Source organism: Patagioenas fasciata, chromosome 21, assembly GCF_037038585.1.
Source record: "Patagioenas fasciata isolate bPatFas1 chromosome 21, bPatFas1.hap1, whole genome shotgun sequence".
NCBI classification, from domain to species: domain Eukaryota; kingdom Metazoa; phylum Chordata; class Aves; order Columbiformes; family Columbidae; genus Patagioenas; species Patagioenas fasciata.
This window is the reverse complement of record NC_092540.1, coordinates 5251340-5268594: the sequence shown is the minus strand read 5'-3', so window position 1 is coordinate 5268594 and position 17255 is coordinate 5251340. Positions and strand designations below refer to the sequence as shown.

The following is a 17255-nucleotide window of genomic DNA, read 5'->3' as shown; positions in this document are numbered from 1 at the left end:
TTCAAAAATGTCCCTTCTAGCTGGCTGTAAAATGGTCCCTTCCTTTCCTGAGATGCTCTACAACCTCCTCGCTAATCAGCCATGGCTGGAGATGACTGAATCGTGCCCAAATATTTCCCTGAGCGTATTTGCAGCTCAGCAGGTGGCTGGACCTGCAAAGGGAGGAAGGGGAGGAGGATTAGCAGCAATGGGCAGCCCTGGGGTAGGAAGGGGTAAAGTTTATCCCATCCACAATGCTCTCAGTGCCAGATCAAACCCTGCAGCTGCAGCTGCACAGGAGGTGACCTGGGACCATCGCACCGCTTGGGAGGGTTATAGCACAACCACCCATCACCCCGAGGGTTGTCACTGCCGTCCTGCACGTCCCTTGCAGTGTAAACTGGGGAGAAACAGGTTTCTTCACCCCTGTTTTCCCTTCCTGCTGGCCTCCAGGCTGGGGTCCTGCAGGCTGGGGAGGAGTGGGGCTGGGTTGGAGTACAGCACTTGGCATGAGCAGGTACGTCCACCTTCCCTTGCTGTGGCCTCCCACCGCTCATATTAGAGGGGATTTCTCACTAATTGCAATTAATTTCACATGCTATGAGGGATGCAGTCTATCATACAGCTGCTGGCAATTAGTCACGCATTCTATCCATGACCTGAAAAGTCTTCTCTGCCACCACTTCTGGGGATGTCCATGGTTCTCCATCGGTAGACATGGGGCATCACAGCAGATGGCATCTAATAAGATGAAACCTGCAGGGGAAAATGGGAACATGAAGGACACTGTAGAATCTATGGGGCACTATGGTGGCGTTTCTGAACCAGGATTTGTCTAGTTCTTGTAGCTAGGTATAAGGTAGTTTGGCCGACGTATATTCCCTTCCTGCAGAAACCACGAGTCCGCGGTTGGGTTTTGTTCAGTTTCTGAGCAAACACACATCAGTCTCAGACACTTTCTGTTTTTCTTCTCACAGCAGAGCTATCTTCGTGCTATCAGTTTCTAGCGCATTGCACACACCTTCCTGAAAGCTGAGGGAATTGTGGCTGGGGATGGACAGCCCTGGACCATCCCAGCACCTGCAGAGCACCAGGGAGGCCTTTGTGTGCAGGGGGGAGCGGAGGTTCCTACAAGGTTTGCTGGTGGGACCTTGGTGAGTGCTGCAGTTGTGGGATGGCACCTGAGCTGGGGTGAAAAGCCACATTCCTGGTCACTGAGCCCCACGGCCCGACCTGCAGGGGAAGCTGGGGCAGATGGTGCTGGTGACTCCGCTCCATTGGCAGCAACAGGGATGAGCCCATGGAGCCCAGGGAGCAGCTGAGCCCTGGTTGATGCTGGGGACAGGCACGGGTGGAGGTGGCAGGTTCAGTGCTGGGCCCCACGGGGAGGCTGAGGAATGCTCTAATTACAGCCTGGTGGTGGAAATGGGAAGATCTGCACTGCCCTATAGCCAAAGAAACAAACTCTCTGCATAGGGATGAGACACAGGACACTGTTCCCAAGGGAAAAATAAAACCAGCCCTGCTGATACCGGTCTGGCTTCTTAGTGGGCATAAATGTGTGTCTTCTGCTGATCTGCATCAGATGAAGATCTGATGGAGATGCAGCTCTGCCTGCAGAGCCCTCCCGTGCAGCGGCTGGAAAGCCCCCCCTGGGCAAAGCGGGAACCTGCAGAGAATGTGGTTTTACACACAGCAGAGCCCTGTGGCACAACTCCTCTGGGCGCCAGCACAGAGCTTTGCTCTCCCGTCGTAGATCTGGGACAGCAGATATGGCAGCCTGGTGCGTAGGAACAATGTGGATGAATGTCAGACTGGTTCCCCTGAGCACGGACCCATGCCCCTGCCTAATTTCATCGCCTTCAGCTTCCTGGACCTGCAGTTGGGTCTGGGCTTTGGTGATGACCTCAGGGAGGTGAACATATAGCAGTTTTCATAAAGGGAATAGATTTCACAAAGTTTCTGGCATTTACTGAAGCATCAATGAGCTGGTGGATAAGGGTGACCTGGTAGATAAGATTTCAAGAAGCAAAGACCTTTAGATCAGCCACTGCTAAGAGGGGAAGTCCAAGTAGAGGTAAATAATCAATTGGCAGGTAGGAACTGATGGTGAGATAAACAAACTCTACTGATAATTCTTGTGTATTCAGGGTGATGATGCAGATGTTCAGAAAGATCTTGCAGGACTTGGGGTTTGGGGTTAAAATGGCAGGGGATGTTTGGGGGAGTATAAAGACACAGAGGGAAAAATCCAGCCCAAGATGATGGGCTCTAGGTTGGCCATTGCCTGCTTGGGAGTGATAGGTTTGGATTACGGTAAAAATGAAAAAACAGGAGGAACATCAGGGAAAACATGAGCTAAATGCTCCATAGCAGCAAAGATCTCAGACCATGAGAGATTAACGCTTTGTGCTGCCAAACAGCTCAGCAGGACCTCGTCCAAACTGAGGGAGAGGTGGGAGCTTCTCCTGCGGTGGGGAACAGACGTGGGGAATAGACCCCTTGCTGAAGGATGGTTTTTATACTAACAGCTTTCCTGGATTTGAGGGAAACTGGACAAATCCACAGAGGAAAAACCCACCAAAGGGTCTTAAATAAAGAGGAAATGACCTTCAGCTCAAAAGGTCTCTGAGCTGAAAATAAAGACCGGGGGAGTGTGAGGGGTGAGTGTCATCGAGGCTTGTCCTCTGCCTAATCCCCCATCGCTAAATACCTGTCTAGAATTTCTCCATCTTAACAATAAGAGGAACCATAAAACATGAAGTTTTGTATTCCTTTGCTGCGTAGAACCTAGCTGGGGCTGTTCTTTCACCACGTTTGGTCTAAACCGTTACTGTTAAGTCCTGTGCTTCAGTGATATCCTTTGGCAATGAGTTTTGCAACTGAAGTGCTCACTATGCGTTAATGAGAGAGGTTTATTGCTTTATAGCAACTTGCTGATGCTGAACTGCTATATATAGTTTGTCAGCAATTAACAGGACACTTGCAAAGTTATTTAAGTAATTTTTTTTTCCTGTATGAATGAAAACACTTGAAAGACAACTGATGACTGCAAGAAGAAAGAAAACCAGAGAACGAGCCCTCCGTGGAGCGGATGGCTCATTCCATAGGGCTATCTTATAGAAATGGGATTTTAGTCAGGAACCTTTGATTAAAATAGCTCCTTTGGTTCTCAGGTCCCAGGCACACCCCTGTGGGCTGGAGGAATGCGTGGCAAGCCCAGCCTTATAACCAGTCCCTCGGGCTGGAGGAGGGATGGGTCTCACCAGGATCGTAGAATCATAGGATGGTTTGGGTTGGAGGGACCTTCCCAGCTCCCCCAGTGCCACTCCTGCCATGAGCAGGGACATCTTCACCAGCTCAGGTTGCTCAGAGCCCTGTCCTTGTATCCTGGCCATGTGGTGTGGCGGGACTGGCCCCAGCTGGAAACCAGGCTTGCACCTGGCTCTGTTGTGCCTGGATGCCCCCGTCACCCCGATGAGACAGCCCCCCCCATTGCCTTCACACCTGGCTTTTGAAGGAGAGTGTTGCCCTGTGTACATATGGGGGGTCAGGGTCTCAGGACCAGCCTGGTGGGCACGACAGGTTTGATGGATGGGTCTATGCATGGGACCAGCCTGGACAGACAGCTCCCCTCTGGCACAGGGCTTCAGCACCCAAAAACTGGAGCCCTCGAGGTATCTGCCAGGTACTCTGAGCCTTCATGAGTGCTCCCTACTGCAGCAAAGCTCATAACAACAGGGAATCCCTGATGGCTCAATCCAAGATGTCCAGAAAAGGCTGAAAGGAGCGGGGCAGCCCCCCATGCTCTTCGGAAAACACTGGACTGCACCCAGACGGAGGTGTTTTAATAACTGTTTTGGATCCCTGGGAGCCAGCCTCCTCCCACTCAGCCCAAGGTAATTCACCTCCTCCGCCGGTGCTGGAGGAGTTGTTGACTGGTGGAGAGCGGCTGGTAGAACAGGTTCTCTGCAGGGAGTTGTCTCCGAAACCCTGGGAGACCTGGACGGATGGAGCCCTGAGCGTGGGTCTCTGCTCAAACCCTGGCACAGCAGTGATTCGCTTTTGTGTGGCACTCCTGGGCAGGGCGGCTTTTGCGCGGCACCGCTAGTAGACAAATTACAGCCTTGCCTCTGTCAAGGTAGATAAGAAACCATGTGATGCAGCCTGATGGTAAACGGGTTGCAGGCAGGGTAAAGGTGCACAGGGAAATAACCTTGCAGGGAGTTCCTCCCTCCTCGGGGAGCAGAGTCTTTGTGCAGCGCAGATCTCCACAGGTCCAACAGCCCCTTGGCCTTAATGCCCACGCAAGTTTTCGGGGCTCTCTGAATCTCACACAGAGCAGGAATGTCTTCTAGCAGAAGGAACTGGTCGGATCTCTCCAGGTAGGTGCTGTGGTTTAATGCTTAACCCTCTCCACCGGCGGGCCGGAGGGGGCGACGGGGGGCTACCGGCACGGTGGGGTCTTGGGGAGGGTGGGAAGAGGGGACAGCCACCGCGGGGCTGGTGCTTGCAGAGAGGTGCCAACCCCGGCGAGTGCTCAGCACTGTTGGAGCTTCTCGTGGGTGGGAAAGATCAGAGACAAGTTCATTTCTGCTGCATGGGCAAGGTGAGCACTGTGCAGGAAAATGGCTCTGGAAATGCATCTTTGCCCCATATTGGGTATATTTTTGGTCTGGTTTGCCTTTCCTTGGGGTAGGAGCTGGCTGGCTGGGCTGTGGACTTGCTCTGGAGCTGGCTGTGGGGTTTTTTCACTCGCCCCGTATCCGTACGGCCCCTGGGTGCGTGTCCCGACTCCGCCATGCAGAGCTTGCAGCCTCTGCCCATCCGGCGCTGAGCAAGCCCTGATTCATCGGTAGTCGCTGAATGATCCCCAGCCCCGCGGCGCTCGCCAGTCTGCTCAGTCTTTCCTAAAGAGTGATTTTGTCTCCAATGAAGGAAGGGCAGGTGGGGCTCCTGGGCGAGTCAGGGGCTCACGCAAAGCCTGGGCGATGTGGGGATCACCCCCATTCCCCGCAGAATCCAGGACAGGGACTGCCAGCCTCGGCTGCCCAGGCCGGGTGACAGTGACTCAAACACAGCTGTGATCTCCCACAAAAAGGAGCAGAAATCCTGGATGTGCTGGCTCCAAGACCTCAGTGCAAACCCTGGTATTTAGGGTAGGACACCCACCACGGCCAGCCCAGAGATGGGAATTCAGTGCCACCCTGTTGCTCATTGCTGGCTCACACGCGGTCTCCATCACGGATCCAGAGGGCATCCCAGCCCCAAACAGATCCTCCTCGGCAGCGCAGACCTGCCCGAACGCCCGCCCGCGGGGTCCTGCGCCCAGGCTGTTTCACAACCTGGGAAGGCAGTTTCTCCTCTCTCATTAGATGAGACAGCGTTCACTGAAACAGCACGAATGGCAGATATCTCAGCACTAATGATTAACAGGGCAGGAGAGGACAAGGCAGGGGCAGACTTGCTGATCTTTTTTTATTCATCTTTTTGAGGTTAAAAAAGGTAAGACAGTGAGAAATGAATCCCTCTTGGAAAACAGGAGGGAAAGACTTGCAAAGCAAATCCATAGCCTGATGGGTGGTTTACCTAATTATTAATAACGAGAAACTACATGTTGATAATGCCAGATTATGTGCTGCCTCTGCAGGAGCCAAGTGAATTCAAGGCAGGAAAATTTCATTTTCATTTTGAAGGAGCCTGTGCATGTGAAAGCAAAGAAGTGACTGTCTCTCACGGCGTTCAAAGTGGCGTTAGCACTGTGCTGTCACTGCTCGAGAGATATGCAGAGGGTGCTTAGAAGAGGCAGCTGCGTGTGTACGTCCCCACTCTTGTGCTGCCTTTGTGGGGTGGGAAGGTGTGTGTGCAGTGATTGCCGCAGCACATCGTGCCGGCAGATCACACCACGCCGTGCAAACAAATCCGTGCTGCCTACCCAGTGCAGCTAAGCCGTGCACAAATATTTACAGGGTCAGGCCCAAGGAGCTGGGCAGGGAGGTGTCCCCGGCGTGGTGAGAGCTGGACGGGGATGCTCATGGGCTCCCTGGGGCAGCTCCCAGCCTTCTCCACCACCATCTTGCCCGATGCCAAGAGCAGCATCAGGGACCACCCTGCAGCCCCCAAGATGCAGGTCCCATTGCTGTTGTGGTCTGAAGGGTGCCTGGGGGAACAGGGGGAGATGGGGATGGAGGGAAAGGCAGCACAGCCCTAGCATCGCCCTGTCCCCAAGCAGGCGCTGAGTCTCAGCCAGGACCTGTCCCCTCCTCCCTCTCCGTTCTGCTCTGCTGACCCTTCCGTGCTCCCCCGCCTCCCTCCACCAGGAAGAACAGAAGCCGTGAATATTTGCGGGGGGTAATGCGGTTTAATTTATGACCCAGCTTTCATTACACAGTAACTCGTAAACCATGCTGCAAGTCACCGTGTCCGCAATGGTGATACCACAGGCCCGGACCTGCTCTGACTTTCAGGTTCTTTAAAGTCAAATTCAAAGTAAACTCTGAGTCTGGATGAAACCAGAGTGCCAGCTCCAGAGCTGGGTCACCGTGAAGGGACAGATCCTGCCAGGGAGGGCTCTTGGGGCTGTGGGGACCTCCACTGGGACCCGTGCATGTGTTTGCAGCTGGTTGAGGGCTATAGCTGTAAGTAAATTAACAGTTCATGCAGTTCATGCACCAGTAGAGCAGATGGGCATGTTTTGCACAAAGAAAGGAAGGGAAAACTGGTCTTTCCCAAAGGACTTTTTGTTCAGGCTGACATTTTATCCAAAAAAATATCCATTTGGCTTGTGCAAAATAAAATCTTTAAAGGTGACTCCTTAAAGATGGTGACAAACCTTGTCTTTCTGGAACAATCTGTGATTATAAACACCTCCCAGTCGAAGAGGAGCTCCTGTTGTCCCTGTTTCCAGGCTGAGCTTGTCAGCAGTGCTTACCCTTCAGCCTCTGATGCTTTTACATCTGAGGTTTTTTGCTCAATAAAAATTAAAATGCCATTGCCACAACTCGTGTTGGGGCTAAAATCTTCTGCCACTAGTGGTTACCCTCCCAGTTCATGTGGTTGAGATCGGTGTGGTGGCTCTCAGGTCTTGGTCTTGATGAGTTAGAGGTTAAATATCCTTGCCCGGGAAGGTTTGCTTAATGTAGGGATTCCTTTTAAATGAGTGCTCCCTCCAAAAGAACAAATTAGGAGTTGTAAAGCCAAGTGCTTGTGTTGAGAAATGCCTGCATCAGCTGGGTGGAGCGAGAGTGCTTTGCCACACGTTGCTCGTGTTGGCGTCCCTCTCCTCCAAGCCCCATGCAGGTGGGGATGGCAATGCTCATCAGCCCCTTGGCCCTTGCCCAAGGGTGTCTCAGTCTCCTTTCCTGTCTGGCATCAGGCCTACAAGCTCCTTGTGGAGGACACCGTCTCACCATTTCCTTGTGTTTCATCCCAAACAGCCTGGCCAGGCAGAGGACCCTTGAGGATGAAGAAGAACAGCAAAGGGAACGCCGGCGAAGGCACCGGAGCCTGCTGTCATCCTCATCGACAGATGAAGAACCTCCTAGACCTGGGAAAGACACCAGTCCAGCTTCTAGCAGGTGTGTGGGGTCCTGCCAGCGTCAGTCTTCCTCATGATGCTACCTTGTTTTTCTCAACCCTAGAATCATAGAATCATAGAACGTCCTGAGTTGGAAGGGACCCACAAGGATCATTGAGTCCAACTCCTGTCTTGTATAGGACAACCCTCAAATTCACACCATGTGTCTGAGGGTGTTGTTCAACTGATTCTTGAACACTGTCAGGTTGGGGCCGTGACACCTCCCTGGGAGCCTGTTCAGTGTCCAGTACCTCTGGGTGAAGAACCTTTTCCTCATGTCCCACTGACCCTCCCTGGCACATCTGCTGCCATTCCCTGAGTCCCCTGAGCCAAAGCTGCTGCAGGTGGTAGAGTCTCTTGCGGATGAGAGTGGGCTGAGCTGTGGGAAGAGCAGGGTTCCAACAAGCCCTTGGGCAGAAGGATGGGTTTCCAGGGAGGAATACGAGAAGAGGGGTGTATCTCTGGTGGGCTCAGTCCAGGGCCTTGGCATGTCCCATGGCACAGAGAGCTGGTGTGCCAGGCTGAGGGTTGGTGCCAAGGCTGAGCTCAGGGGGGTGCTGGCCATGCCCTGGTGGGATCTGGAGCAGGTAAGAGCAGACAGGCACCCAGCTCTGCAGGACAGGTGAGCTGAGCATGCAGAGCCTGGCTCTCCTCCTCCTCCTGTTTCTCCCATGAACCTTGCAGTGATGTTGTGTGACCTTTGCTGTAGTGGGGAGGTGACCCAATGGCTTTCCAGGGGTGCTCCCCAAGTCCCTTGCTGCAGGGAGCTGGGACTTGGAGATGCCCTGAGATCAGGCTGCCCTTACACAACCTGTCCAACTCCCTAAATTGATCCTGGAAATGTCCAATATTCAGAAGAGTTTTGGCCACAGCAGCACTCTTGCTCTAGAGCTGTTTCTGTGTTTCAGACAGGTGGGATTTTTATGTTCCCCCAGAGCCTTTCATCTGGGTTGACCTGACACGCAGCACAAAATCCATCACTCTGGCCCTGGGGTGCTGAGGTTGACCCCCTATTTTGTCTCTGTCTCCAGACCTCAATCCTTGGTGAAGTCAGCGTCTCCAGAAGATGGAGAGGAGCGTAAGCTCTCGGAGGCACTGAAGACGCAAGAAGGGAGAAGGACAAGGGCCCCGATGTCCGTCTCTGCAAAGCTGAGGCAGGAGAAGGAGCAGCAGGAGCCAGGGGTGGGATTGAGCCGTGCGAGAACAGGGATGCAATCACGTGTGGGGCAGGAGAACACCCAGGATGGGGAGCGGGGTCAGGATGCGGCCAAGGGCAGAGGGAACCCACCAAGACACCAGCACCCGGAGCCAGCCTCGGAGAAGAAGGCAGTGGTGAGGGGACGTCTCTGGGACAAAGAGGGACAAGGTGTGGGGACACCTCGGGAGGAGCCAAGGAAGGAGGTGGAGGAGCCGCCGAAGCGGGCATCGCCGGAGCTGGGGGGCTGCCGGCTGCGTGAAGTGAAGATCCTGACCAGGCAGGGAAGCCACAGCATGGAGGAGAAGACCGCCTTGGTGGTGGCCGCATCTCAAGACCAGCAGGTGAGCAGGAACAGACAAGGCACCAGCCCTTGGGTGAGAGCTCCTGTGTGCTGGGAGGACAGCAGAGAGAGGGAGAACCCAGAATTACCAGGAGGGAAATGGGACCCGTGGGCTTTGGGGGAAGCTCTGAGAGCTGCAATCTATGAGGTGATGGGCAGGGTCCCATCACATCCTTTCCCTCCCTTGCATGTACTATTCTGATCACCTTCTCCAGCAAGCCCCTACTGATTGCCATCATGGTTTCACTGAGGAGGTGTTTGGGGCTTTGCATATCTGAGACAGCCAAGGTTTGGAGGATTTCCATCTCAAACTCCTGCCTCCAAACCTGCTGCTCACCCTGGCTGCTCTGCTCCCTGTGCCTCAGCCTCTCTGCAGGCCCTGCAGAGATGCATTGGATGTCTGCTTTTTCCTCAGCAACCACCCAGAAATCCCTCAAAGGAGGTAATCCAGCTGTCTCTCACCCGAGAAGAACCCGCAGACAAGTCAGATACTTCTCCAGCTCAGGTCACCTACAGCAGCTCCATCAGACGAACCAGCCCAAGAACTGTCTCCTTTAGGGTAAGAGCTAAAGCAAGTGTGAGAAAGACACCCATTTAGGCAGTGGAGGATGGAGGGAAGGAAGGGTTGCTTCGGTCTCCATGTTATGTGGGCAGAACCTGCTCCCAATAGTACATTCAAAATCTGGGCATTGAAGTTCTGCTTCAGCCTTTTCTCCATTTCCATGTGCTGTGCCTGACCAAAGGCCTGTGATGATGAACATGTCCATGTTCATATGCTTTGTGCTGGCATGGAAACTTGTGGGAAGTGATGAGAAAACAGGGAGCTCATTGTCCTCAGGCTTTCCAAAGACTCACAGGAATGACCATCTGCCCTCTGGCATTTCTCTGAGAGCACAGACTAAAAATAAAATCGATCCTTCTTCCTGTTCCTTTTTACATTTCTGAGAATATCTTAAATTTTAGACTGTTCAAAAAAGATCTTTGGAATAAAGTGCTTGGAGAGGCTGGGAAAACCAAGAGCTGTTTGAGATCCTCCCTGCTGCAAATCAGGGCTGACTGGCCAGGCTTAGCTGACAGCCATGATGCTTTATTGGGAATAAAACTGCTAGCACTACAACGTGTCTCTTGTCTGGAGGGCTCTGAGATATAAGTTCTGGTGTGGATGAAAATGGAGTTTGTTCGAAAACAAGGGAGACAAATCTGAGACAGTTTCTCCCATATTTATCTTTGATAACCAAAGTTGTCTTCTCTCCTTGTGTCTTCCAGGTGATCTCAAGAAAACAGAAAGAAGAAAGCCAAAGCCCTCTCTCAAGGAGGTCAGCACCTCTCTTCTTGTTACTTTGGTCTTGCTGGGCAGGATTTGTCATCCTTTGTTTTCCAAGGGAGGAGGAGGCGATGGGACCTGATACCAGCTACTGAGTGCCCTGGCACAGGTCTGCTGAACATTGGTCCCTGGAGTGCCTGGCTGATTGGGCAGGGGACAGGACAATGTCCAACGTACAGCTCGCATCTGCACAAGGTCCCCCAGCTAGCTCCTGCTGTCTCTTGGTTGATGCAGTTTCTCATTGGTGCTTGTGTCACCACAGGAGTGGTTAAGTGTTGAGCAGTGCAGCGCCACAACAGGGTGCCATCCTTGGAGATAAGAACACCCACTCTACAGGTCCATGAGCAACCTGATCTGGCTTTGGTGGCCAGATCAAGTGGTCCTCCACATCTCCATGACAAGGTTTGGACAGGTGGCGTAAAAACCCTTGAGGAACCAAGGGCTCAAGTGTGAATGCAGGGAGTGGAGAGGATGCCCTCCCTCGCCTCTGAATGTGGGGCAGGAGGCTAGGCTTGCATGTATGCATACTACAGGAGAGCTTATACTGATATCGATGAAGATGTAGTTCAGACCTGGCAGTGGTGAGGACAGGGAAAACTGAGGAGCTCAGAGCTATTTTTCAGTGTACAGTGTGGCCCCAGTAAGGTGGTGAGACCCAGAGATCTCGGTCACCAGAAGGGAATGAGCTGCCTTGATTCACTTGGCGGATGGATGCAGGAGGAGTGCCTGGGTTGGATGGGGTCTTCTCCTCCCAGGACCATGGGCTGAGTCCCAGGGCATCCTGAGGAGGCTGTGTTCAACTCCCTCTCCTCTTCTTCACCAGTGCGAGTCTCAGGATCCCAGGGAGCAGCAGCACTATTGAGGAGAAGCTGGAAAAGTACAACTCAGCTGTGCAGGTACCAAAATCCCTTGGCACAGCTGGGCTGGTGCAGAGGGATGTGTGGGGAGAGGGAGAGAGGTGACCTGGATCAGAACAGTGAAGGTAGAGAGGGACTGAGCTGCACTGAACAACCAGCGCTAGTGGGGTTGAAGAAGATTGGATCTGGGGAACAATTTCTTCCCCAAAGGGCTGTGGGGCATTGGAACAGGCTGCCCAGGGCAGTCCTGGAGTCACCATCCCTGGAGGGTTGGACAGACAGACATGAGGTTCTCAGGGACATGAGGCAGTGGTGGACTTGACAGTGTTAGTTTAATGGTTGGACTCAATGATCTTACAGATCTTTTCCAACCAAAACAATTCTATGATTCTAAGGTGGTCCCAAGGTAGAAAAAGGGATTGGCCTCGGGGTTTTAGGAGCAGGGAGAGGATGTCCATTGGAGAGGGTCGTGGGGATGTTGCATGGTCCTGCTGGGGGAAGCAATGGAGCAAGCCCATAAGCTGGTGATGGGCAGGGAGGGGTCAGACCGCAATGGGTTTGGGGCACAAGTCAGAAGCAGGACTTTGCTTTTTACCTCTTGGGGTGCAGCGCAGCCCCTGCTGATGCTCCTCTCTCCTCCCAGCGCTCGGAGGTGGTGAAATCATCCCTGACCATTCAGAAGAGCCTCTTGCTGTCCTCGGACGGGGTGGCCAGCAAACGCAACTTCTTCGAGGGAAGCGCTCCCAGCAAGGCTGAGCCGCTCGCTGTCAGGAAGGTAAGAGCTGGCCTGAGCAATGACCTTCCAGCAGGGTCTTGCGTTGGGGCAGGCACCAGCTTTTTGGGTGAATCTTGCCCTCTTTGGACACGAAAGCACAGCACAGCAAGCTGCTGCCCAGATGCAGTTTGGTGGGAGTTCAGTGCCTGTTGAGCCCAGACTGGGCTGGGCTGGGCTCAGGCAACAGCTGCCACCGAAACTCTGCTCTGGCGGTGTGTGGGTTCACGCTGATGCGCTGGTATTTAAGGAGCTGGGTTGGAGCCAAGGTGTAGGCTGGGCTCTGCCTGATGCAGGTTTGCTCAGTCTCCCCGTGCCCTGGGGACTGTCGCAGGTTATGTTGGTGCAGTGGGAGAGCTGCTGTCATAAACCTGATGTCCCTCTCTGTGCCACAGGACAACCTGAAGATCCCAGGATCAGTGACATCGCGCATTAATCTATGGATCAGCCGAGCTCAGGAGCCTGCCAAGGAGGAAAAGAGCAAGGTGCTGGCTTATCCTGACACCTCGGGCTAGAGCCCTGAGGCCAGGCAGTGCAGCAGGATGTGTCCCTGCACCTGGCTGGTGGGGCTGGAAGGGCTGATGAACCTTTGGCTGAAACCATTAAAGGGTTCGAGAGGACCTTAGACAGGGTCAAAGGTTTTGGTGCTGCAGGGCCATGATGGTGAGGTGTTGGGGCTCTGCTTGTTGCTGTGCCCTGACCCTGAGCCCAAAGTGCCCAAGGCAGCTGCTCCCAGCCCATGGTGCGGTGAGGAGGGAGCAGATAGCAGGTGGGTGTGTGTCCCAGGGGACATGCAGGGGACCTGGCCCCACCACCAGTGAGAGAGATCACCCCAGCATGATCCATCTCTACCAGTGTCTGAAGGACTAGCTCTGATCTGGAGGCCACTGGGAGATGAACCATATGCTCAGTCCTTCAGCGCTGGGCTCTGCGGGGCTTGGAGACCCGTGTGTGCACTGAGAGGTCCTGCTGCATGTCGGGTCTGGAGTGATTTGCACCTCTGTGTGTATCCCAGCCCCCAAAAGCGGGGTGTCTTGTGGCTGTGGGGTCAAAGTGCCCAGCTAAGGGGACTCGGGTGTCACTGCTTTGCCACCATAACTGCTCCAGGGACGTGGATGTGAGGGAGACAAACAGAAGACCCTTTGGCCTTAGATTATTTTACTGTACTTGGAAAGGAGAGGTTCAGCCAGACCCGTATCACTGTTTACAGCAACAAGGTGTTTTGCTGCAGCTCATAGCAGAATCTCCTGCAGCTGCCCGGGTACGGGACCAGGAGGGGCAGCTCCAGCCCAGCCCTGCAGCCGGGCAGGCAGGTCCGGGCACCCCCTGCGCTGAGCTGCGGGGATTAGCGCTGCCCAGACGTGTCTGCACCGGAGACTGCGCTGGCTCTGTCTGCCAGGAAAGGGTTCGCTCCTGGGGTCACCCCTGGGTAAAGCTTGCAGCTCCTCTATCAGTTTTTCCTGTAATAACGCCTGCTGCCCTCTGCCTCTGTGGGCTGGAGCTGCACTTGGTTTGAAGGGTTTACCAGGTGCAGCATCTGCATCTCCGGCTGCTGGTTTTACCTGGGGCATGTGTGCTCAAGGTTTGGTTAAAGTCAGAGCAAGGCAACACTGCACATGATGCATGGGAAGAACCTGCTTGTGCCACCGACAACTCTCCTGTTTGCAGGACATCAGGAAAATAAACAGCCTGACAAACCGTGATGTCTGGGTGAAGCAGCCTGGGGACACCCCTGGAGACACCAAGGTAGACACGGAGCTTCTCTGAAAGCTGGTGAATCCTCTGAGCTGCAGGCAGAGCTGGGACCTGCCCACTGGTGTGGGGCAGGTGTGGGAGAACCAGGTTATGGGGGTGAGATGGGTCGTGGGGGACATCTAGGACCCAAAGACTTGGGGGACTCAGCAGGAGGGGACAACTGGAGGCAGCTATAAGGATGGGAAGGGTGATCTGGGAGAAGAAGGCAAGTGCCACGTGGTGGGACTTAGGGGATGCCTTCCTGTCCCGTCCCCTGTTTGGGAGAAGTGTGGTCCTGGTTAAAGCAGCTGCCTTTGCGGGGTTTGCAGCCTCAGGCCCAGTCTCACTGTTACTCACTTTCTTTTCCAGTTGTAATAACATCAGTGGTAATATCAGACAATCTGGGAAAAACTGAAGATCAAAGCCCATCCCTACGGAACCGTCCAGCAGCCCACTGCCACGAGAGTCCCCGCACCACCTGTAGGTGCACCCCAGGTCGCCAGGGTCCTCTGCTCGTGGAATGGGAAGTGAGAAGGCTGGAAGGTTATTCCTGTGCCCCCAGTCCTGATTCACTGCCTGTGCAGGAGCACCCAGGCCTGGAGGCTCTTGCAGACGCTGAGTGCAGACTCTTCCCTCACTTCCTCACAACATTTTGGTGTTTTGCTCCTAATCTCTGCCCATGCCTCATAACTGTTCTAGCAAAGGGGATCAACCTGTTCATCTCCCTTGCAGCTGGATGATGGCAGTGGGGCAAGAAACTGCCTGGCCAAGGTACATTCAGCTGCGTGTCCATGGATCATTTAATAGAATTACAGACTCATAGAATTGTTTGGGTTGGAAGGGACCTTCAAACTCATCGAGTCCAACCCACCTGCCGTGAGCAGGGACATCTTCACCCAGCTCAGGTTGCTCGGAGCAGTCCCTGAGCCTGTTCATATGGGGTGAGGTGGGGCAGGCAGATGTCACTCCCCCCTCCCAAGCTGTCACTGCTGGAGGGACCCAACCAAAGGCAAACGGTGTTTGCCAAGTCACACGTGCGCTGATTCAGCTTGGAGATGCCTCATGGAAGAAAGGTGGACATGATGGTCCTGGTGCTTCCCTCCAGCATGCAGCTGAGCCAGAGCCTTGGCCTTCTCCCCCCTGCCCTTGCCATCCTCTGCCTCCTACAAGCAGTGACCCCTTTCTCTCAGTGAAACGGGAAGGGTGGCCTGGCCACAACTCTCTTTTTTAGGTTGCATGGAGGTGAGTGCCCCATTTTTGCCCCCTTCCCCAAACCATTTCCCTCTCACCCTTCCCCCTGAGCACTTTGCCTATGTAGACCCTTGATTCTGCACCCCCTGGGCTGCTGAGCCCACCCAGATGGGATGTGGGTTGCTCTCTTAAGTCCAGCTTCAGGGTGCCGTGGGCAGCCCATAAAATGATGCTCAGACACTTGTGCCGGGGCCATTCAATGGGCTAGAGCTGTGCCTTGAGCAACCATTGCGGTGTCCAAATTCGATGTGGGACTCTACTGCTGCTCCTGGATCTGATCTTGCTTGTTGGGCTTTGGAAATGACCTGGTTTTCTCTGTGTCTTTTTATTTTTCTAATAAAAGTTGCTCTATTTAAGACACTCCCAGTGACCGTCTTTGGGGCTGGGACTGGGAATGAGGTTCATTTCCTTTCTTCTAATAAGAGGAGAAAAGGCAAAAATCTGACACAAATGTGTTCTGTGTGGGTAAAAGCAGCCTGAGACTCTTCCCTTCTCATTACAGCATCTTGGACTCAATGCAGCACCTGAGCAAGCCTGGGCTGGGGGCTACAATGGAGGATCTGGTCCTTTGCTCATGGCTGCGTTCTCTTATCAGTGTCCCCAGCCCTAGAAAAGTGACAGCTGGCTGGCTTGTGTCAGCCCCACGGGTACTCACGTATCTCAGTCTGGAGGGTTTTAAATAGCAAATCTCTGAGGCCACACAATAGCTTGGGCTTATATGGGCTCCTGGGGGGGAAGGGGGAGAGGCGGAGGGGGCCGGGGCCGCGGCTGCCGAAATAGCAGCTCACAAGTGTTGCATTCCTTGCTGGGCGCCGGGCACATTCCTCCCAACGCTGCCCGCCCCGGGGTGGGCGCTGGAGCCCCCTTAAAGCCTTCTGCCCCCAAAGAGCATTTCCCAGACACCCACCAGCTTCCCCTTGGCTCCCGGGACCTCACCGGTACCCGTGCAGAGGTAAGGCTGGGCAGTGGGATGCTCAGGGCAGTTGTTACAGACCCACAAGGGATCTGGCTCAGGGTTACTGGTCCTGCACTGGGATGTATTTTTGCCATGAAGGCATTCCCATGGATAAAACATCCAGACCCTCTCCAGGGGGTTGTGTTTGCAACTTGCCCAATGTCTGTTGAACCACCCTGATGTGTGTCAAGGCATCTGAGAAGAATTTTGGCTGTCCTGATGATGGGGAAATCGCACAGATCCCCGTTCCCAGGGTGTCTGGAGGGGACAAGAGGGATGCGATGCCCATGGTGGGGGTCAGACCAAGCTGGACCTGGCCCGCTGGCAACCTGTGGGGTGGGTTAGAGCTGGGATGGGTTAGAGCTGGGGTGGGTTAGAGCTGGGACGAGTTGGAGCTGGGGTGGGTTAGAGCTGGGATGTGTTAGAGCTGGGGTGGGTTAGAGCTGGGGTGGGTTAGAGCTGGGATGGGTTGGAGTTGGGATGGGTTAGAGCTGGGATGTGTTAGAGCTGGGGTGGGTTAGAGCTGGGGTGGGTTAGAGCTGGGATGGGTTGGAGTTGGGATGGGTTAGAGCTGGGATGTGTTAGAGCTGGGGTGGGTTAGAGCTGGGGTGGGTTAGAGCTGGGATGGGTTAGAGCTGGGATGGGTTAGAGCTGGGGTGGGTTAGAGCTGGGATGGGTTAGAGCTGGGATGGGTTAGAGCTGGGGTGGGTTAGAGCTGGGGAGGGTTAGAGCTGGGGAGGGTTGGAGCTGGGATGGGATAGAGCTGGGATGGGTTAGAGCTGGGGAGGGTTGGAGCTGGGATGGGATAGAGCTGGGATGGGATAGAGCTGGGATGCTCCTGTGCATGGTCTGATGCTGCTGTGGAAGAAGTGATGTGACCCACGCGGTAGCAAATACTGGGCAACAAGAGCTCCATGACTGGGTGGTCTGGAGGAAAGTAGGGACTGCAAACCATGGAGTGTTAACTCAGCCCTAGGGGTGTGACCAACCGGACCTGAGCTGATGGACAAGGGGATTTTTAAGGAACAGGAGGGATATCTGGAGTATTTATTCCACAGCAAATAATGGGAATCTTTTTTCAATCAAAAAAAATGTGCGGTGATTCCTCTTTAACTCTGCAATACATCTGCTGGGTTTTCCTAACTCCTTCAAAACAAGGATTCAAAATGGAAAGATTTATATGTTTCTGTGCAAAGGATAGATCAATATTTCTCAGAACCTGGTACAACACCAATTTTTCTTGTATGCCCCCTTCACAGTCCTGGCTTT

General features: G+C 53.9%; 1 protein-coding gene across 1 annotated transcript; it reads left to right on the top strand.

Moving 5' to 3' along the window:
• The first annotated feature begins 4135 nt into the window (after nucleotides 1-4135).
• LAD1 (ladinin 1) lies at nucleotides 4136-15387 on the top strand. Its single transcript, XM_065854541.2, has 10 exons — nucleotides 4136-4364; nucleotides 7416-7556; nucleotides 8587-9094; nucleotides 9509-9652; nucleotides 10360-10409; nucleotides 11241-11313; nucleotides 11918-12049; nucleotides 12442-12531; nucleotides 13715-13792; nucleotides 14150-15387. The coding sequence occupies exons 1-10, from the start codon at nucleotides 4327-4329 to the stop codon at nucleotides 14153-14155; spliced, it is 1260 nt and encodes a 419-aa protein (XP_065710613.1). The 5' UTR covers nucleotides 4136-4326; the 3' UTR covers nucleotides 14156-15387.
• The last annotated feature ends 1868 nt before the right edge of the window (nucleotides 15388-17255 follow it).

What these genes read in the sequence shown, in the direction of transcription:
- LAD1 (XM_065854541.2), top strand. Translation starts at nt 4,327, where the DNA reads ATGTCTTCTAGCAGAAGGAACTGGTCGGATCTCTCCAG. An exon ending in AACTGGTCGGATCTCTCCAG is followed by an intron (nt 4,365 to 7,415) that starts GTAGGTGCTGTG and finishes CATCCCAAACAG; the next exon opens with CCTGGCCAGGCAGAGGACCC. An exon ending in ACCAGTCCAGCTTCTAGCAG is followed by an intron (nt 7,557 to 8,586) that starts GTGTGTGGGGTC and finishes CTCTGTCTCCAG; the next exon opens with ACCTCAATCCTTGGTGAAGT.